The 22,584-nt window shown below is 33.7% G+C and overlaps 2 protein-coding genes across 2 annotated transcripts in view; one reads left to right on the forward strand and one right to left on the reverse strand.

The window, feature by feature from the left end:
* LOC126769120 (angiotensin-converting enzyme) overlaps positions 1–22,584 on the reverse strand; it is a 174,374-nt gene that overhangs the window by 118,476 nt on the left and 33,314 nt on the right. Inside the window, exon 9 of the mRNA XM_050487690.1 lies at positions 21,935–22,033. Coding sequence (XP_050343647.1) covers positions 21,935–22,033 — 99 coding nt within the window. The remainder of the gene's footprint in view (positions 1–21,934; positions 22,034–22,584) is intronic.
* Positions 19,162–20,714, forward strand: LOC126769159 (zinc finger protein 512B-like). Its single transcript, XM_050487779.1, has 2 exons — positions 19,162–19,222; positions 19,468–20,714. The coding sequence occupies exons 1-2, from the start codon at positions 19,211–19,213 to the stop codon at positions 20,572–20,574; spliced, it is 1,119 nt and encodes a 372-aa protein (XP_050343736.1). The 5' UTR covers positions 19,162–19,210; the 3' UTR covers positions 20,575–20,714.

Raw genomic sequence — 22,584 nt, forward strand, 5'->3', positions numbered from 1 at the left:
CCGATGAACGTGGGTTCAAACCCGGGCGAGCACCTCTGAATTGTGCTTAATTTCTGTTTATAATTCATCTCGTGCTTTTCGGTGAAGGAAAACATCGTGAGGAAACCTGCATGTGTCTAATTTCATCGAAATTCTGCCACATGTGTATTCTACCAACCCGCACTGGAGCAGCGTGGTGGAATAAGCTCCAAACCTTCTCCTCAAAAAAGGGAGAGGAGGCCTTAGCCCAGCAGTGGGACATTTACAGGCTGTTACTGTACTGTACTGTACTATGCCTATCATTATGCTCTTATCAAATTTTATTTGTCAAATAATGTTCACTAGTAGCATTAATTGGGAAGCTGATTATTATAGATACTATTCTCGTACCTCGGAAAGCACGTAAACGTACTATAAGAGAGGAAATAGAGAGTACACTTCTTATTGCGCACCACTTGTGTAGAATTCACTTGGATCTTTATTGTGTTCCAGTTTTAGAAGAAGATTTTGTATGTAAGATACAATAATTATGGTATGCGGTGACTAGAATACCACCTGGGGCTTAAAGCCGAAAAGCCATCTATTAATAGATAAGCTTAAACTACTAAAAGTTTATCATGTTTTACCTTACTTTTAAACATTGCTAATTTATTACTAACAGGCATAAGCCTATTATTTAAAACATGATATGCAGCATAGAGTGTTTCGCTCTAACCTGATGTCCCACGACAATTCACGTTTAAGTTTTTAGGTTTCCATGTTACAATATACATTTAAAGAATAGAAAACAGAGGGTTTTAGCTAGGATATATAGTATAGTACGACTGTCAACTGTCATGTTGAAATATGAATCAATTTGTCATAACTAATGCCCTCTATGTAAAATACGTTGCATCGTAACGTAGAACTGACCGACACATGAGTGAAAGAAAATTAACTTGACGTAAAAGTTTCACAAGCTGCCGCTACTGCTTTATGGCGCTACTGTCTCGTGTTGAAAATACTTGTTACCTATTTGTACTTACCTATTGTTTTTTTTTGAGTTTATCTATTGGGTGAGGGATACTATTATAGAAGCTTACCTTAATAGTGATGGAATAAATAGATAACTTACCTGAAACAAAAAAAAACAACACTTCAATTACATAATAAAGACAATAAATATAAATTCCTTTATTTCATATAGAATCATTAATTTAATGATTAATACTCATTAATATTCGAAGTAATAACTTACACCAGTTAGAAAAGAATATATAAGCTTTCTAAATTTACCACCGAAATAAACACAATTTTTTTAATAATTTAATAATAACTTTTAAGTCAAATATAATTGTATAAATATTTACAATAATGTAAACTTTACGTTGCTTAATTATATATCTTAAATATCTAGTTTAGTAGTATATATTATATGTATATAGGTGCTTACATTTATACGCCCTTAGTTATAAAACTTGTTTGCGGCTGTTTAATTAAACACTGATTTCTCTCTTTCTGTCATTATTGATTTGACACACGAAAGAAGAAGACACAGCATTGTTTAGCTAATCATCCACTAAAAGCGTTTATAATATTTTATAATAATTTTAAATAATATGTAAATATATATTTTTCTATGAAGGCAGAGGGGCAAATGGGCTACCTCATGATAAATGATCATCTTATTTCTTAAACATTGACACTTCAAGGCATATAAACAGTTATTTATCAATGCGATGCCAAACATTTTACTGGTAGGGCTTTGTGCAAGCTCGACTGGGTAGGTACAAAACAGCAATACTTGGTATTGTTGTATTTCGGTTTGAAGGGTGAGTGAGCCAGTGTAATTACAGGCACAAGGGACATGTGGCCCATATGTTCGTCTCCCTACCAATTCATTAAAATTAAAAAAATGGTATATAAGATAATTCCAAAAACATATTATTCCGAATTGTCTCCTATGTATATATCTATGTACTCGTAGTACTTTTATTTGTAGGCTTAAGATTTAATGTTACACAATCTCCAAACGAGATTATCGTGTGCGACGTTTGTATAAGGCTGTCGCGCTCTGTTTGTTGCGCGTGCGCAACTTTACAATGTATGTGTGTACGAGTATGTAGTTAAAATGACTGATAAATAATCTTCTATCGCTTGAAATAGAGCTGATATTAATATACTTGTGCTACAATTGTATATCTTAAAATGCAAATATATAAATATATTATAATTATTATTATAAATAAAGATTTTCAATTCATCCTGCGTGAATTCAAGTATTAATCTATTCATGCCTTATCTATTAAATGGTTATGTGGATATATGCCACTATATTTTCAACCATTTTGAAACAATAATAAGTTAACTGAACCAATTGACATGAAATTTTGCACGCGCAGTCTATGCTACTGATGTTACATTATAGCTTAGTTAATATCATACATTTTTTTTCTAAATTACCGCTATATTTATTAATAATTAATTAATAAAAATGTCCCTTAAGATATATATATTTATTAAATTGAATTTATTAAGCGATAAATGTCATATTTATAACTTACAGGCGATTGCAAATTATAATGTTCGCTATGTGTAGTGGTCAGTAGGAAAAATACATTTTGCAATCCGTTAAGACTGCTTAAGTAATTTGCGGTCTTACTTATCGTTGTTTAGCGGGTGGTTAGTTAGACAATGCCGTGTATTCTTATTCGGATTTGAACCCACGATCATCGGTTAAGAATCCCGCGTTCTAACCACTAGGCCATCTTGGCCATAAAAAAACTATCATGTAAAATGTTCGAATGATAGTTTATTTTACGAAATACAATGACATATGAACTGTGAGTTTAAAACAGCTTAGAGTGGTTTTGAATGATTCACAAAATTGCAACCTAAGGAATTGTTTTTTTTTTTAAATTATATATGCAGGAATAACCCACAAAAAAGGAGTAGCCCAGTGATTGAAATTCGAGAGCTAGGAGCACTCCCGAGCCTCGGAATGTCTCAAGCCGTTGTTGGTCTTGCAACTAAACTCTTTACGATCGTCTCGGATTTGTCTTCTCATTTATGATAGTGAAGGAATAGAGTGCACTTGTGATTTACGCACACACTTGTGCGCTATAATATTATTAATTTAAGAGTTTACAGCGCAATAGTTTACGGACCGCCTAGCGATGTAGAAGTCGCGGGTTTCGATCATACAATATAATTCCTTTTTTAAACATTCTTAGTATTCTTATCAATAATAATAATATATACACATATATTCTGCATAGTTGGATAGTCTTTTTTATGAATGCGTTGGCTTTAATCGTTCAGTAGGACATTATCATATATTCCACCGCCTTGATTGAATGAGAACTTAAAAACCTTCGTCGCTCCTGACTGTTAAATACATTTCATCGCAATATATTTGAAGCGTTTGTTGCAAATATATATTATTTAGAGCGAAGTGTTTAAACAATAATTGAAATAATTAATTGCGTAATCTTTAGGACTATAAAACTAAATGACCATCAAGTAATAAAATGCATAAATTCCAGTAATTTACATGCGTTTAGCTTTGTCTGTTCTTAAAAATGTTCTAGAACCTTAACACACCGAGGTTTGTCCATTTTTTTGTATGAGTACGTTACGTGTCATATTCTAAAAACATACAGGATTGTATCTTGATGTCGAAGATGTTCTTTAAGTATAAATCATACTTCGATTCGCCCACTAATTAAAACCAAAATACCTTCTCTATTGATTCTCTAAATGCATTAAAAAAAGAGTAGAATCTCATTTTTTAATAACGAAACTCTATTCTCATATATATTTTACTCCATATTTATTTATTCGTGAAACAGTCGTGTGTTCCGTGTAGGCACAAGGAACATAACATCTTAGTTCCCAAGGTTGGTGGCGCATTGGCTATGTAAGCGATAGTTAACATTTCTGACAATTCCAATGTTGGCGTTGGTGACCACTTACCATCAGGTGGCCCATATGCTCGTCAGCCCACCATTACTATAGAAAAAAAAAATACATCTGCGTGGCATTCGATCACGGCCACATTGTTTTAGGTATATCAAATAAGCAATAATAAAAAAGTATAAGTAGATTGTTATTTATTATTTAATTATAATCAACTGTTTTTTATCTTTATTGTTTCCGCCTTTTAATAAATAAATAAGCCTTTATTCAGACTCATTTTTGATACATTTTAGATATTACTAAAATTATCACTCTGGCAAAATTGCAACTGACATTGACAACTTTGTCTGTTAGCCACATTTGGCAAAGGCCTCCTCCATTCCTTTCCATTCTATTTTCCTCCCCGATCTAGGTCCATGTGGAATCCATGGACCAGGATCTACTGATACTGCTGTTGCTTTTATTTAATCTTCCCACTTTTGACATGCCTTCCGCGTTTCCTTTTTCCGCTTGTTACGATGTAATATATATAATATATAAATGTTATTATCGAATAATTTCGCCTTGTTTTACGCTGCGTTGAACTCATTTAAAAGTTGATTAATTACTTGGTGGCATAATCATGAAATTACATTGAAAACTAATTACGCTTTATAGTGTTATCGTGAGGTTAATTTTTAAATAACATCTATTCATTAATTTTATTTATTTAGTGCTCGCCAAATGGTCGTAATTCGACCACAATCATTATTGTTGATTTGAGGAAAACATATATTAATTTGCATGTTACGATTTTTTCTATATATATATTTGATAACCACAATATATCAATAACTACCAAAAATAAGAAAATCGATTTACGAACAAAAGTGAAAAAAATACGGTTTTGTCTTTGCCTATTTATATATAGATGTTTTAATAATAGAACATCTATTAAATTTCATTCGTATGAAATCGAAGTAAAGGAAACCATTATTAAAGCAAGCACATTTTAATTGTCGTATGAATTTAATGTTATTTTAAACAAGAATTTTTGACATTTAAATTCCATCGAAATTAACCGAAATAAAACTTTACTTAAATCAAATAGTCAATTTGCTTTTAAATTTATAGATTCAGTATGAAAAAAACCACATACAAACTCTTTATTTTATTTTAATAATTTTGTGGACTGGAAAATTTGACACCTGAACCGAATTCTACTAATTTATAACGATTACGATACGTTCCCGATTCAATTCCGATCCGACTTTGAATCATCTGTATTTATTCGAATCGGAATCGAACCGATAATATGTTAACATATTCCGTTATGTCAAAATCAAACGTAATTGTTAACTTTAATGGCAATAGTCGATAATCAAATTAAAGAAGAAGAAAACTGAAAAACGGCAACGATCACGCTTCGATTCGATTGCGATAAAGTGTTAATTTGTTAGTAGACTTGTGCCCCTGATTGGAAATGGTCACCATCGCTCACCTCCACTGTGTGGACTGTAATGTAATGCCCCTTGTACCTGAAGTTGTACTAGCTCACTCATCCATCAAACCGAAACACAACAATACTAAGTATTACTGTTTAGTGGTACTATATTTGGGTGTTACCTATCCTTTTTTATAGAATAGGAAGGTGGACAAGCATGGGCCACCTGATGGTACGTGGTCAGCAACGCCCATCGAGATTGGCATTGTAAGAAATGTTAACCATCGCTTACATCGCCAATGCATCACCAACCTTGACAACTAAGATGTTATGTCCCTTGTGCCTGTAATTACACTGGCTCACTCACCCTTCAAACCGGAACACATAAATACCAAGTACTGCCGTTTCGCGGTAGAATATCTGATGAGTGGGTGGTACCTACCCAGACGAGCTTGCACAAAGCCCTACCACCAGTAAAATCCAGACGGGCTTCCACAACGCCCTACCTCTACTTATATATAAAATAAATATATATTAAAAAATCACATAAACGTCGTAAAACACATAAGTAAATCGCTTACTTACGCGGTAAATGCTATTATGTATTAACTTAGCTAGTAATATAGGTTACTGTTACTGTGAACAGGAAGGTAGTGCTGTGTCGTGGGAACATATCGATAATCGAAGGAAGTCACACTTCGTAATAATATCGATAAAAAGTAGGGAAGTGCATTAATACTGCAACAGCAAGTCAGTATCGAATGCAGTGTACAGTAACGTTCAAAAGTTTTAATAATTTTAGAAATTAATTTATTAGATATAAAACCACTATATCAATATTAATTATTAACTGGTGGTAGGGCTTTGTGCAAGCTCGTCTGCGTAGGTACCACCCACTCATCAGATATTCTACCGCAAAACAGCAATACTTGATATTGTTGTGTTCCGGTTTGAAGGGTGAGTGAGCCAGTGTAATTACAGGCACAAGGGACATAAAATCTTAGTTCCCAAGGTTGGTGGCGCATTGGATATGTAAGCGATGGTTGACATTTCTTACAATGCTAATGTCTAAGAGCGTTGGTGACCACTTACCATCAGGTGGCCCATATGCTCGTCCGCCTTCCTATTCTATAAAAAAAAAAAAAATTTAATAAATTAGTGTCACTTAACCGAATATTTTAACTTGAAAATAATAAAAACGGTGTTAAAGGAATCATAGTATTCCTGTTATTATGAAATAAGTATATATATTTTTATAAGCAATTTCATTTAATTAAATTTTAATAACATTGAATGGTTCATAATAATAATTTACCCCAAGCGTGTACTTGTATCGGCACGATTAAATTTTACGGAAGAAAGCGCGTGCGGCCGCGATCGCAGTTCTATTACGTCACGGTCTAGTGTTGTTATTTAATTATGAATTGTTTGTGCTCTAATGATATTACAGAATATTATTACATTGACAAACAAACACATCGATATATCGATAAATGTATTATTTTGTATATATTATATAAACCACCATATTGTATTGTTTTTTTTTAAAGTTTTATTTAAAGGTTTTTTTTTATAATATTAAAAAAAAAACAAATTATATTGGTTATCAAGTATAATTGTTTTCGTTTGTTTTACAGTAACGGCCTGTTGATGTCTCACTACTGGGCTAAGGCCTCCTATTCCTTTTTGAAGAGTAGGTTTGGAGCTTATTCCACCATGCTGTTCCAATGCGGGTTGGTAGAATACACATGTGGCATAATTTCAATGAAATTAGACACATGCAGGTTTCCTCACAACGTTTTCCTTCACCGTCAAGCACGAGATTGAGAGAATTGTAAGCACAAATTAAGCACATGAAAATTCAGTAGTGCTTGCCCGGGTTAGAACCCACGATCATCATTCATCACAAAGATCATTTAAACTTGCTCTAAAATTTGGTAATAAAAAATGCCATAATATCCTTTCCATTTTAGAATTACAAATACATTAATACGTATTTATTATAATTTATAACCAAATTCCATTCTTAAATAGAATCCATCAAAGATATTTATAATTATGTTGACGTAAATGCTTTGTTGTGTTTGTGAAGTCCATGCTTTAAGCGAGCAAACGATGAATTTGTACTTATAGCGTGGTATTACCACATAATTAGGTTACCTAAGCGCGTTGTTCAATATTCTACGATTTATTACTATCGATTTAAATCACTAGTGGCAATATAAAAATTATCGATAATAAACGTGTTACGTCACTCAAATTATATTCTTCATTACTTTGTTACTCTAGTAAAGTTTTTATAAGGCTACAGACCCCGAACTGGTGGTAGGGCTTTGTGCAAGCTCGTCTGGGTGGGTACCACACACTCATCAAGTATTCTACTGCAAAACAGCAGTCGGTATTGTTGTGTTCCGGTTTGAAAGGGTGAGCCAGTGTAATTACAGGCACAAGGGACATAACATCTTAGTTCCCAAGGTTAGTGGCGCAAATATTCATAAAGAAATATAATATGTATATGAATTTAATTCACTAGAGTGATCGCTTCCAGCGATACGTCAACCTCTGTGTTCATCACACAAATGTGATAATGAATGAGATTGTTCCAATCTAATAAGTTACGAAATTGACGAGCCGGTTGGCGTGGTTGGTACTTGCCTTTCGCGCCGCAGGTCGTGGTTTCGATTCCCACCCAGGATAGACATTTGTGTGCATGAACATGTCTCTTTGTCCTGAGTCTGGGTGTAATTATCTATATAAGTATAAGTATATACTATAAATTGTCTGATTTCCATAGTACGAGCTCTGCTTGATTTGGGATCAGATGGCCATGTGTGGAAAATGTCCCAGGATATTATTTATATATTTTAAATCGCCAATAAAATGTTATATGAAAGTTTTAACCGCATAGTTGCAGATGTGCAATATGAAAATTTCAATAAAAACAACGTCAGCCAATAAAAAAGCTGAGATGTAAGTCTTTAATGCATTCAAGACAGGTTGCATAAATACCACCCGCGGATTTCTTCGCGTGCGAGGGAGCAAGTGATAGGCAAACTATGTCCTTCTCTATACCCTGACACGCGTATGGAAATCTCATGATAATTGGTGGAACATCAACACGTAACAAACAAACAAACTAACTAACATTTATAATATCAGTAAGGGCTTACTAAGAGACCCCTTATTTCTTGCCTTTGTTTTATTTTTATTTGTATCTATAATTATAATTTGCAGGTTCAATTTAAAAATGTTGCGATTTTCGTTCTTGTAATACATATGGCCGAGATGGCCTAGTGGTTAGAACGCGTGTATCTTAACCGACGATCGTGGGTTCAAACCCGGGCAAGCACCACTGAACTTTCATGTGCTTAATTTGTGATTATAATTCATCTCGTGCTTGACGGTGAAGGAAAACATCGTGAGGAAATCTGCATGTGTCTAATTTCATTGAAATTATGCCACATGTGTATTCTAGCAACCCGCATTGGAGTAGCGTGGTGGAATAAGCTCCAAACCTTCTCCTCAAAAGGGAAAGGAGGCCTTAGCTCAGCAGTGGGACATTAACAGGCTGTTACTGAATACATATTACAAATTATAAGTAATTGAATATATGTGTGAAAAAAAGTATGTACACACACATAAGTAGACTTAAAAGCGCATTACATGTTACGATATTTAATATCAATTTATTACATTTGCATAACTAATGCAAGGACAGACCTATATTTATTATAATACGTTAAAAAGCGTAAAATACTCTGATTATTACGTAAACTAATAGCCTCGTTAGATAAACGTGTATATCCGATTGTCATTTGTAGTAAGTCACGCACACCATTGCACAATTTTACATTATCCGATCCGATATTGGATCCTTCATAAATAACTTCTCACTCACAGCGTTTAAATATCAATTTTATTATAATGTTATAAATATAGACTAATTTTTTTATAATAAAATAAAAGAGACGATATTGATATTTATTTTCGACATATAATATAGAGCATGACCCTTGAACGCTGAACGCAAGCACAAGTGCACTCTTAGAAGAAATCAAGTTTCAGTCTGACAATCCAATTTGATGGATGTTCGACGCGACCGACGAAAAATATGTGGCGCTGCACTAACCTCCGAGCTCCGCGCTACTAATCGGAATTTCTTAACAGAAATACGAAGTGCTTATTGGAATGATACAAAGATTCACGTGACCAACGAGACAAATAAAATATATAACTTCATACATATAATATAGCAAGATGTTTTTTTAATAGAATATTTTATAGTACTAATAATTAAGTTGTGTTCATAATTGTTAATATTATTAATAATTCCGGTTTGACTCATGTTATTTACTGAAGGATGCTTGAAGACTTTTAAAAACTAACCATTCATTATCATTGGAATGTATAATAAAATATCGTGTCCAAAACTCATACCTGCGGTATCGAATCGGACAGTATAAAAAGGTCTTAAGTATTGAACGATTTAAAGTGCTTTAGAACATTTCAAACTGAAGGTCGACGAAAGTTTACCCTACATTGAATATTAAGCAATACATTAATACTATCGATTAATACCAATGCATTGTTCCAAGTTTTATTGGTCATAAACGCAAATATTCAATGCAATCGCCATTAGCCAACGTTTCAAATACATTGGGTTTAGTAATCTTATTCTATTATGGGAAACTGGAACTGCTGATTGCTACTGGTATATTGGTAACTGTCATTATCCATAGCTATGTATGTATATATCTAATATTAGAAATAGTATATAGAGTTAAAGATTAATTTCAGTCCGATTAATATATAATATCAATTCAGGCTTGACATAAGTTTCACAGCCAAAGTCGTTTATGTTATCTGTGAATTTTTTTTTTTTTTTTATAGAATAGGAAGGTGGACGAGCATATGGGCCACCTGATGGTAAGTGGTCACCAAACGCTCTTAGACATTGGCATTGTAAGAAATGTCAACCATCGCTTATAGCCAATGCGCCACCAACCTTGGGAACTAAGATTTTATGTCCCTTGTGCCTGTAATTACACTGGCTCACTCACCCTTCAAACCGGAACACAACAATATCAAGTATTGCTGTTTTGCGGTAGAATATCTGATGAGTGGGTGGTACCTACCCAGACGAGCTTGCACAAAGCCCTACCACCAGTGCTAATGTGCTTTTAAATAATGTTTTGTATGTTATATAAAAAGTAAAGTAAAAGTAACAGCCTGTAGATGTTCCACTACTGGGTTAAGGCCTCCTCTCAATCCAATGCGAATTTCAGTGAATTTAAACATATGCAGCTTACCTCACGATGTTTTCCTTCACCGACAAATACAATATTTATTATAAACACAAATTAAGTACACGGAAGTTCAGTGGGTCTTGCATGGCTTTGGACTTCCTATCGGTAAAGATTCACGAGTTCTAACCACTAAGCGAAATATATAATTGGAAAGTTAATTAAATATTTAGTAACATATAGTGTGTTTAGAAATTTGTAGAACACTGTTTCTCAAGCCTCTGTCAATCAAACGCAATAGGCGATTAAGTATATATGACAGATCAGTATTGTAATGAACGAATGACTACATAAAAAAAATACGACAATCATTCGTTTGTCCATACCATCGTAATTAACGTTGTTGTTATTATTGAGACTTTGTTGACTTATATTGTTGTGTTGAATGACTTTTTATTACATTACTGGTTGGTTTAGTGGCTAGCATAAATAGCTTCAGATGCTGATTCAACTCCTGGGTCGGGCTAGTAAAAAGTGAATAGGTTTGTTTTTAAATAAATCGAGTATGCTTTGAATACTTTCGAAGTTGGCAACATGGCAGATATGTCAGAAGGACGTTTTTTTTGTTTTAACTTTATGCATGTACTTATATATTGAAAATATACAGATGCCAGTAATTCCAAGGTAGATACTTAGAAGTATTTGATAGGATCTTACTGGTAATTCCGCTTAAGGTGTCCGAGTGAGTTATCCAGCGATACAACAAATTAAGGTGTGCGTGCGATCATGTGGCGCTTTCTATGGACGTTGTGGGTACCACTGGCTTATTAAGTGGGTATTCCGGCGCACATGGGTATGTGCTTGGTGCGCCGGAATTTACAACTTAATGTGGGACTTATTGAAAGCCTGAACTTGCACAATATGCACGAAAAAAATGCACTTTTAAAATGATTTAATTTCTTATTTCAACTTCACGTATTATACAAATGTAAACAAATGTAGAAAGTGTTAAAATTGTAAGAATGAAGATTTCCGTCAACAAATTCGATTTCTGTTTACGTCATATTACTCATAATATGTCGTGACACTCAAAAAAGTAGCGACAATAGTAACGACATTTTTTATGTTAATATTAAAAAAAAACAATTCAAATAAATTGAAGTGATTGTTAATTCAAGAAAAGAAACAAAAAGTGTCTCAAATAAAGTAGTCCAAACGCGTCTAGAATGAGCCTTAGATCAACGATCGTGACTCATCGGGTGCGCTATTCACAATACGAGTAGATACCAGTTTCACGAATATAGATTCAACATTGATGTAACATAATACAATAATTTATTCGATATAATTATATGAGATTAGCTTTATCTCTGATTACGTTACTAGCCGCGATTATACGGTAAATTTAAATAGTATAATATCCACGGAAGTATTTTGTTCGATGTCTGTAATACTTACAAAATAAAATATGTATATGTGTGCGTGGAACCCTGAATAACACACACAAATATACAGTTTATAATTTGTTTATTCATGTCATAGGTTCACTTATATTATACATATTAAGCACACACATGAGTATATTATAATAAGGGTGATACACTCACTGATATGTACATCTATGACAGGCGTACACATTCATAGGTGATCGATGTTTTTTTTTCTTTTAAATACAGCATAAGAATTGTGGAATATATTGATGTAAGGTATAGTTTGAGATATTTCGTTATATTTTGCAATCGAGCAATTGGAGCTTGATTACCAAGACGCGTTCTAGCGAAAGCTATGTGGAATGTTTTATGTGGAGAATAACAATAACTGGCATATCTACGTGTCGGTGATGATAACTAACTTTATAATGAACTAGTTTTTCGATACGGCTTTACCTACATGTTAGGAAAGGGGGGAGGTGTTATTATAAGAGAGTAGCCTTTGTTTTTCCCCGGGGTTCAAGCTTGCTTCATACCAAATTTCATCAAAATCGGTTGAGTGCTCTAGCTGTGAAAGCGTAATAGACATAGTAATTATCACATTTATAATAAAGATAGATTACTTCATGTAAAAAACACAGACGTAGAACTACAATCAGACCAGACGGCTGTTTCGAAGGGATGTCTTTTTAAATTCACCAATTTTTGATTGTACGGTTGCCTATGAGATATTCGTGACATAAAACGGTCTATTTAAAACACGTTCTACGTTTATAAAAGGGCCCCATACGATATGACCCATATCATATATATTTTATTGCGATTTTTATTAAAAACTATACTAAATTAATTATAAGTGTTTGTTAAGTTTAGATTAGACGTGACGATATGATTAAAAAGCAAAAAACATTTTTTTTAATTTGACCTCAAATTTATGTTAGTGACTGATTTATGTTTATAACCGATATGGCTCAGTAGATAAAAAATGGATCTTAACCGAAAGACCATGTATTGAATATTGGTAAGAAGGGAAATCCTCAAGTCGTCTATACCGCAATGTTTGAAGACGAAAGTCTTCAACCAATGCGTCTTACCTGCCATGACATACGGTGCCGAAACGTGGACACTAACTGCGGGACTAGTCCACAAATTCAAAGTCGCTCAGCGTGCTATGGAGCGAGCTATGCTCGGAGTATCTTTGAAGGATAAGATCAGAAATGAGATTATCCGGAAAAGAACCGGAGTCACCGACATAGCTTGCAAAATTAGCAGGCTGAAGTGGCAGTGGGCTGGTCACGTATGTCGTAGGACCGATGGCCGTTGGAGCAGACGAGTCCTAGAGTGGAGACCGCGAATCGGCAAGCGCAGCGTAGGGCGCCCTCCAGCCAGGTGGACCGACGACCTTAAGAAGGTGGCGGGCACCAACTGGATGCGGAAGGCGGAGGACAGGGAGCTTTGGCGCACCTTGGGAGAGGCCTATGTTCAGCAGTGGACAACGATTGGCTGTTGATTGAAGAAGGGAAAACTCTGTGAAAATACATGTCGTGGGTAAAATTTTGACACATATATCAACCAAACCACAGTGTAGCATTAAGCTCTTTTAATAAGAGAAGTCTTAATCCAAAAATAGTATATCAGGGCTGATTCTTCATTTCATGTAACTTACGAATATATATGTCCCAAAACTTTGGCATATACAATGCACGTCTATGAATGACACGCTTTGCTCCTACCGTCATACAGTTCACCTAGTACGGAGGGTAATATGAATCGAACTTAACGAAATTATTTAGTAACGTGTTTACTGCATTATTCATCATACCCTTAATATTGTATATTTTGTATTAGAAGATAAATAAATAAATAAAATAAAATAAAATATATTATATTTTAAATATCTTCTCTTAGGTAGGTGTTAGATATTGTATGTCGTTTTTTGTGCCCCTGACAACGCGTGTGCAAAAGTACATAATAATCGGTTGAGTAGTTAAGACGTTATAGCGTAACAAACAAACTCACTTTCTATCATATTACTAATAAGGATGTTAAACGGTGTTTCAAACCGTGTTCATTTTTAAATATTTCCAAAAAGTATCTATATACGTTTTTACCTTAATTGGTAGTAAACCATACAGCCTTTAAAATTATTGTATTATATAAAGTTGAGACAAATAGTTTCCCAAACAACAGTTCTAATGCGAATAAGTATTACAGAATACAGATTATATATTTAAATACGATATAGAGCAATGAGATTATTCTCGAACACGGAAAGTAGGGTTGTGTAAGAATTACTTTATTACGACTTAAGGCTCACATCCACTTAACGCTACTGAGTAACAAGGCCAGACAATATATTAATAGATATGATACTCATATTTTTTAAATGAATTTTTGGCAAAAGATGTTAAATTTTTCTGCCAAACAAATATTAATAACAGCGCTTGGCAAGGATTTACAGGTACCAGAGACAATATATTGATGCAATTTGGTGATTTAAGGCTTGGTTAATATTTCTTACAGAAAAAATATCTATTGGTAGAACCGCATACCAACAGGTGGCCATCACCAAGGAAGTGATACACATTCATACCTCAGAGAACGCGTAAAGCAATTGACTTTGCACGGATTGCCTTGCCATCGGAGTATAAGGATGAAGGAACAGATACTGATACACTTCTTCTGATCGACTTATTAGCAAAATGAATTAATAACAAATTCCAAATAAAAATATTTTTACGTACTTACATTTATATAAAAAGTTTAATAAACTTTCGACTACGATTCCAGTTCAATTTCACATTTAAACTCTAATTAAAAAACATCACATAAGAACGAATTAATTATTAATATAGCGAACATGCAAAAATATAACTACGGAATTTCATAAATATTGCATAATTAAGGTATCAAGCTCATCAACGCGGCGCAGAGAAGCGCAAGCGTACGCGATAAATATAATTTTGTATTGTTAATATTTTTATAATTTGAGTTAAAAATCTTTAGATAACAGACAAGGCATGTTATTCAATATTACATTATGAGCTGTGGAAGTAATATTAGTCGGCTACCTCGTTAGATAGTTTATATAGCAACAGATCCCGAGGTTCTGGATTCAATCCCCGAGTAGGAATAGTGAAAATTATAGGGGTTTTCTATTTACCTTTTTAATTTACTAGGTGGAAAGGATTTGAACAAGTCCGCCTGGGTAGGTACGAACCTCACTTATATTCTTCCCGAGAAGCAGCTATGATTATTGTGTTCCAATTGAAGGGTGAGTGTAGGTACAAGGGACATAACATCTTAGGTCCCAAGCTCCCAAACTACCAAGCCTTTTTTAATACCTAACCATATAACAAAATATACTAACAAGCATTCCTTTCACCGGATTACGCATTAAACTTTAAAAATGTAAATCTTTGAATCTCATTTTAATAACTTAGTTGTTAACAAATAAAAAAATTGGTAGTATAATTTATAAATTTGTGACTTAGTTCGTAATTTTAGACAAATTATAAAGGCTTCATAGTCATGCTTTTTTATATTTGAATCTAATTTTAAACGATAAAATGTTTTATTATTTAAAATAACTAATTTAAATTTCATGTATGTACCAGGGGTAAACAGATGAACTTAGGGCTTCTAACACCTCCTCTACGCGCATGCGAAATCTAGCATACAAATGTATATTTGTATATACTGAAACGTTTTTTGTAAAAGAATATGCGTTTTACCCAAATGTCTATATACGTCAACATCTGGGACAATCCGTGAACATACTTCAATAAAATAAGTTTAAGTCATCAAAATCCGGTTTGAAGGGTGAGTGAGCCAGTGTAATTACAGGCACAAGGGACATAAAATCTTAGTTCCCAAGGTCGGTGGCGCATTGGATATGTAAGCGATGGTTGACATTTCTTACAATGCCAATGTCTAAGAGCGTTGGTGACCACTTACCATCAGGTGGCCCATATGCTCGTCCGCCTTCCTATTCTATAAAAAAAAAAAAAAATCGTTTACTAGTAATCGTTAAAATAAAGATAAGTAAAGTCATCAAAAATATAACCTTCTTTGTTAAATTGATTTCAGATAAAAAAAGAGATTAGAAAAAGTTAAACAGTTAACATATTTACAAATCTTACTATTTGACCTCTCGTAACCCGTTATGAATGGGTAAACGAGTTAACAAGTTAGGTAATAGTCGAATTAGTTATTTCATTACTTTTATAATTAAAGTTTTAGCGTCGATATCTGCCGCTCAGCGAAGTAAACGTCACTAGTAATATTCTCATTTATTTGACTATGTAACACAGATCATAAAATAAAAGATTGTAAGCGAGTGATGTGCATTAATTGTTACGTTTTTTATAAAATAAACTAAACATACGAATGCTCAGTCTGTGAAGATTAAAAAAGCAATGATAGGTACACTTTTTCTTTATATATTTTCATATATAAGATACTTAGTCCTTTTTTAAAGTAAGCATGCATTTTGTTCAAATGACTTAAAAAATTGAGATTCTTTAATCAATATTCGTCAATAAATAATTCATTTGTAAATCAGTCTACAATCTACTGGTGGTAGGGCTTTGTGCAAGCTCGTCTGGATAGGTACCACCCACTCATCAGATATTCTACCGCAAAACAGCAATACTTGATATTGTTGTGTTCCGGTTTAAAGGGTGAGTGAGCCAGTGTAATTACAGGCACAAGGGACATAAAATCTTAGTTCCCAAGGTTGGTGGCGCATTGGCTATAAGCGATGGTTGACATTTCTTACAATGCCAATGTCTAAGGGCGTTTGGTGACCACTTACCATCAGGTGGCCCATATGCTCGTCCACCTTCCTATTCTATAGAAAAAAAGAAAAAAAAAAGCATTGAACTTGCTACTTACAAATACGTATACTATACTATGATATAACACTATTCCATTCAATTATTTTAAGGTAAAGTAAAATAACAGTCTGTAATTTTCCCACTTTAGGGCTAAGGCCACTTCTTCCTTTGAGGTTAAGACTTGGAGCTGATTTCACCACGCTGCTCCAATCTGGGTCGGTGGATATACATGTGGCAGATTTTTAGATAAATGTCTACAGCCACTATGTTTTTCTCCAAAAGGCATTTAAAATGTTGATCAAAGTTGGTTTAACTAATATGACTTTAATCTAAATAGTTATTGGTTAATGTCAGCCGAGGATACAATATTGGCCAATGAGCGTTAAGTATTTAGTAAGTTTTAAGCATTTTAAAAACTGGCTATAAGTTTTCCTAATCATTTACAGTCTCAAGAAATAAAAAAATAAAAAAAATTATTTGATTGTTTAAAATAATTTGAAATAAATTTTATTGAGATATTTATTTTTGTCACATTCTTATATAAAACTTTACTATAAAAAGTTTTTTAAATATCAAATCAATTCAAATAGAATTACGATCGATAAAAAAATCGGAATGTAATGGAAAATATTCTCATTTCTGTAAATAACTTGTAGTTATTTAATTTATTGTACACTACGTACATATGTAGTCAAAAGTAGAAAATTGTTAAGGAATAATATATAGTAATATTATATAACGTGATAATACATATCTTGTTTTGTTTAAAGCGTTAATACGCGGTTTGATTAGAATGAACGATATTGATATGACCCTGACATCAGTGCATCTAAAAGATGCCGAATATAATAATTATATATAATTATTTTTATAAAATAGCTAGGCGGATGGGTAAATTCGCCACCTAAAAGTAAGTAGTCATACCGCCCATAGACATAGGCGCTGTAGATAATAACCGCCCCTTACATCGCCAACGCGCCACCAACCTTGGGAACTAAGATTTTTTGTCCCTTCTGCTTATAGTTACACTGGCTCACAAGTTTATTTATTACAAAATGTGCAGTTACAAAGTTTTACATCATGACATAATATGGGATGAGTTTTAAATACAAGTTGGTTGAAATCAATATTATATAGAGTAATGTTTGGTGGTTGAACAATTGATGAGTGGATGGTGCTCAGTTATACTGACTTGTACAAACTTATAAAACCGTTATATCATAACAATAATATCAAATTGACCACGATAAATTGTTAAATAATTAGAATTAATAGTAATTAGTAAACAAATATTTTGATTTTGTTTTTAAAAGTGAATATTACGTATATCAATAAAATGTCTGTTACGTTGTTAAATCAAAGTTAGGAATTTCACCTTGGATTCGTCCATTTCGTTATTACGCTATATCGTAGGAAGATCTGAGCCGGCTCATTACCCAGCTCTACTTCAACTTACGTGTCGAATGTTCGATAGAAATTATTACTCTGTTATGATTTATAGACCTATTTACTCGATCATATTTAGTATATAATTGAGGTTTAATTAGTATTTATAAAAATTATTGTGTAGTACTGTAATATTTACTTCCTATGTCAAAGTTTTAAATTCCTAAAAAATCATTTTTTAGTTCAATTTGTGAAAAATTCTAATTTTCGAGGATGTAAATGTGATTAAAAATCAATTGACAACTTAGGTAATCTTATTTAATTAGTGGAAACGTAACTACTGAGTTCCTTATTAGTTCCCCCCGGTAGTATCTTCTTTCCGAATGGTAGTTTTGCATTAAATAGAAATTTTCAAAATTATGATTCATAAATGCTTGTAACAGCTTGAATAGGGCATATTCTGATTTTGATTCCAAGACATTATTGACAATTACGAAATATTTTGATAGAGTACTAGTTCTTGTGTTATTGATTAACAAATATGCTCTTATTTTCTATATGTATTAAGTATCGTAGAAATATGAGAATTTGATATGGCTGTCAGATGTCGTTTTGTATTATAATTTTTCCGCAGTCAATCTACGTATTACTTAAAAATTTGAATAAAAGTATAATTAAAATTATTTTTTGTTATTACGAAAATATTTGAAGGACAATTAGGAAAATATATTTACTATCATATTTATTTATAAATTATTTACCCAACATTTCATTAATATCTGCGCGACTCTAGAAAATTAAGAAATCTTATTAACAAACCAAATTTTCTTACTATAAATCACCGGTAAAAAAAAATATAGCATCATATAAACTCACACATTGACGCTGGCTGTATGAGTGAAAGTGTTTGCCTCATTGATCAACGAAAGAACTTACTCTCAGTATAAAACCTCGGGCTACGTCTCACACACTACACTCCTGCACAGCCTTCGCTGAACAACATACAAAGCGATCATGAGGCTCTTGGTTAGTAAATTTAAATATATTCTGATATATGCATACGAGCTATGTATTAATTATAATTATTAAATAAATTTATTAAAAAAAAATACGACGTAGAACATTATTTAATTTTAGTTATTTAATAATTTGCAAACTTTCTTATTAAATATATACATGGAATTTATTATTCTTTATCAAATACTTCCTGTATTTGAATCTAGTATCTGTTATAACTTTTTGATAAAGTTTTTTTTTTTTTATTTTTTCAGAGATCTTCCTTCATCCTGGCCGTGGCTATAAGCCTGGCCACGGCAGAGGAAAAGGCAGAAAAAGATTCAAAGGCTGAACCAAAACAAGTTGAAGAAAACAAAAAACAAGACAAGAGGGGTCTATCGGACTATTACGGTGACCACGGCTTTGGGGACAGCAGCGGATATGGCGACCATGGAGGATTTGGCGGAGATTTTGGAAGTTCGGATGGTGGTTATGGACATGAACATCATGAAAAAACCATCACAGTTATCAAGAAAGTACCAGTACCCTACCCAGTAGAAAAACACATTCCATACCCCGTGGAAAAACGTGTGCCAGTACCAGTCAAAGTGCCAGTACCTCAACCCTACCCTGTCGTAAAAACTGTGCACTTCCCCGTCAAGGAGTACATCAAAGTGCCTGAGTACATTTCCAAGCCTTACCCTGTGACCAAACACGTTGCAGTACCCGTCAAGGTACACGTCGACAGACCTGTTCCTGTTAAGGTCTATGAAAATGTCCCCTATCCAGTGGAGAAACATATCCCTGTGCCAGTGAAAGTGCCAGTTCCGCATCCGTACCCAGTTGAGAAAGAGGTGCCATTCCCAGTCAAGGTTCCAGTGAAAGTAAACGTACCCTACCCAGTGGAGAAGATCATACGCTACCCTGTCCATGTACCCGTTGACAACCCAGTGCCAGTTCATGTAGACAAGCCATACCCCGTGCATATTGAGAAGAAAGTGCCTTACCCTGTTGAAAAACAAGTACCTTACCCAGTTAAGGTTCACGTTGACAACCCAGTGCCCGTGCACGTTGACAAGCCAGTGCCTGTGCCCGTGAAGGTACCAGTACCACACCCTTACCCAGTAGAGAAGATCATCCCGTACCCCGTGGAGAAGAAGGTGCCAATCCCCGTGAACGTCCTAGTCGATAGGCCAGTTCCAGTCCATATCGAGAAACACGTAGCTTATCCAGTTGAGAAGCACGTGCCTTATACCGTCAAAGTCCCGGTCCCAATCTTCCACGAGGAGAAACATGAGATCCATGGAGGCGGTGGTAGCCAAGAAGGAGGCTTCGAAGGTCACTATGGTGGCTTCGAAGGTGGTCACGAGTACCATCACTAGTAGAACTGATCTCTTTTGTTTTTGTTAGCTTTTAATGTTGATTTGTGTTTAGACGTCGATTAAGTATTTTTATTTTAAACACAGGACTGGATATGTACATATAATACCGAAAGTATTAAAATATACGTTTATAAAACTTTCATTCACATTTTATTTATCTTATTAATATTATAGATGAATTTAATTAATCATAAAATTATTTTTTTGTCATAATTGCTTTATATTCATACTTTACATTCTACGAAATAATGATTGATTGAGCCGAGATGGCCCAGTGGTAAGAACGCGTGAATCTTAACCGATGATCGTGGGTTCAAACCCGGGCAAGCACCACTGAATTTTCATGTGCTTAATTTGTGATTATAATTCATCTCGTGCTTTACGGTGAAGGAAAACATCGTGAGGAAACCTGCATGTGTCTAATTTCACTGAAATTCTGCCACATGTGTATTCCACCAACCCGCATTGGAGCAGCGTGGTGGAATAAGCTCCAAACCTTCTCCTCAAAAAGAGGAGAGGAGGCCTTTAGCCCAGCAGTGGGACATTCACAGGCTGTTACGGTTACGGTAATGATTGATTAAAAAAAAAAAAAAAACAAATAACAGACTATAAACCTAATTGTTCCTTAGTCTCATTTAAAATATTATTTTATATGCTATGATCATTCACTTTATTTCTTTACACGGACACGGACTTTTCTTTTCACGGACAATTAGGAACCATTATAATAGTAATTAATTCATTGCAAAGTTGGATCAAATCAGCATGTTCGTTGACTTAAGTTACATAAAAAATTACGTAATACGTTACCTGTTTACATCGTCTTTAATCCACACCAACGATGGAAATAGTAAACAGGAATTATAATCAACAACATTGGCAATTTATCTTGATAGAAATCAATATTCGATCGAGCGATTGACTAATAAATATAATTAGAACGAATAATGCTCTGCAATCAATAATTGTTCTAAGATTGATTACAAGGTGAAAATAGAACGGTTTTATACATGCAAGTTATTTATACAGTTACGGATTACAGACAAGTATAAGCTGTGACTTAACGGATCATAATAATTGTTACGAAATTGCGTTTCTGGCGTGTGACTCGGAAACAAAAGAAGAACAATTTATGAAGTGAATGTGCTCTACATATACATAATATGTATAACAAATACGTTACATATTCCAAGCACACGTTTAAAATTAACTTTCTGTCATAAAAATATAAAATAAAACGTTCCACTAGTTGCTTTGTTACTTTTATTGAAACGATTTCACTTAAATTTTTTTCTGTCTCGTATAATTTTGTCAATTAACTTTAAAATATTAATATTTTAATTCTAAAATATAAACTTACCTTATATAGGGTATGTTGGCGGGAATGTGGTACTTCGAACCGGGATCAAAATCAAGTTCAGAACGAAGCACTGGCGGTTTGATCCCTTCATACTGCTCTCTGTAAAACATACGAAGATTATACAAATACTAAGGGTTACAAAGGGTTTGCAATATTTAGGCTTAATAACTCAAAGACATTATTCTACTGATAAATACCAACACTTTGATAACTGTTGTCAAGTCAATTGTTATTACAATCACATAACATCTTAGATCTTATCGTTGGGAAACCTCAATAACGTAAAGAGTTATTTATACTTTTTACAATATCAATATCTATTATAAAAGGTAAATTACCATTAAGAGGGACATTTATCCCACCCTGCTATCAGTAAAATAACAGCCCTTAAGTGTAATTAATGTAGGCGAATGGTGTAGCTTCTTCCACCATGCGTTTGGCAGAATTATATCCAAAATATGTAGGTTATATGACGATGTATTCCTTTATTAACGAATATGTAATTCAATATAAACATAAATCAAGCACTTTGAATATAGTACATTCTTGCCTGTTATTCTATCCACTGAGCCATATCGATTCTGATAGTTACAAAAAAACGCCAATTCACATTGATGACTCAATGATTCCAAAAATATTGTATGTCCAAA

The sequence above is a fragment of the Nymphalis io genome, chromosome 6, assembly GCF_905147045.1.
Source record: "Nymphalis io chromosome 6, ilAglIoxx1.1, whole genome shotgun sequence".
Classification (NCBI taxonomy): Eukaryota; Metazoa; Arthropoda; class Insecta; order Lepidoptera; family Nymphalidae; genus Nymphalis; species Nymphalis io.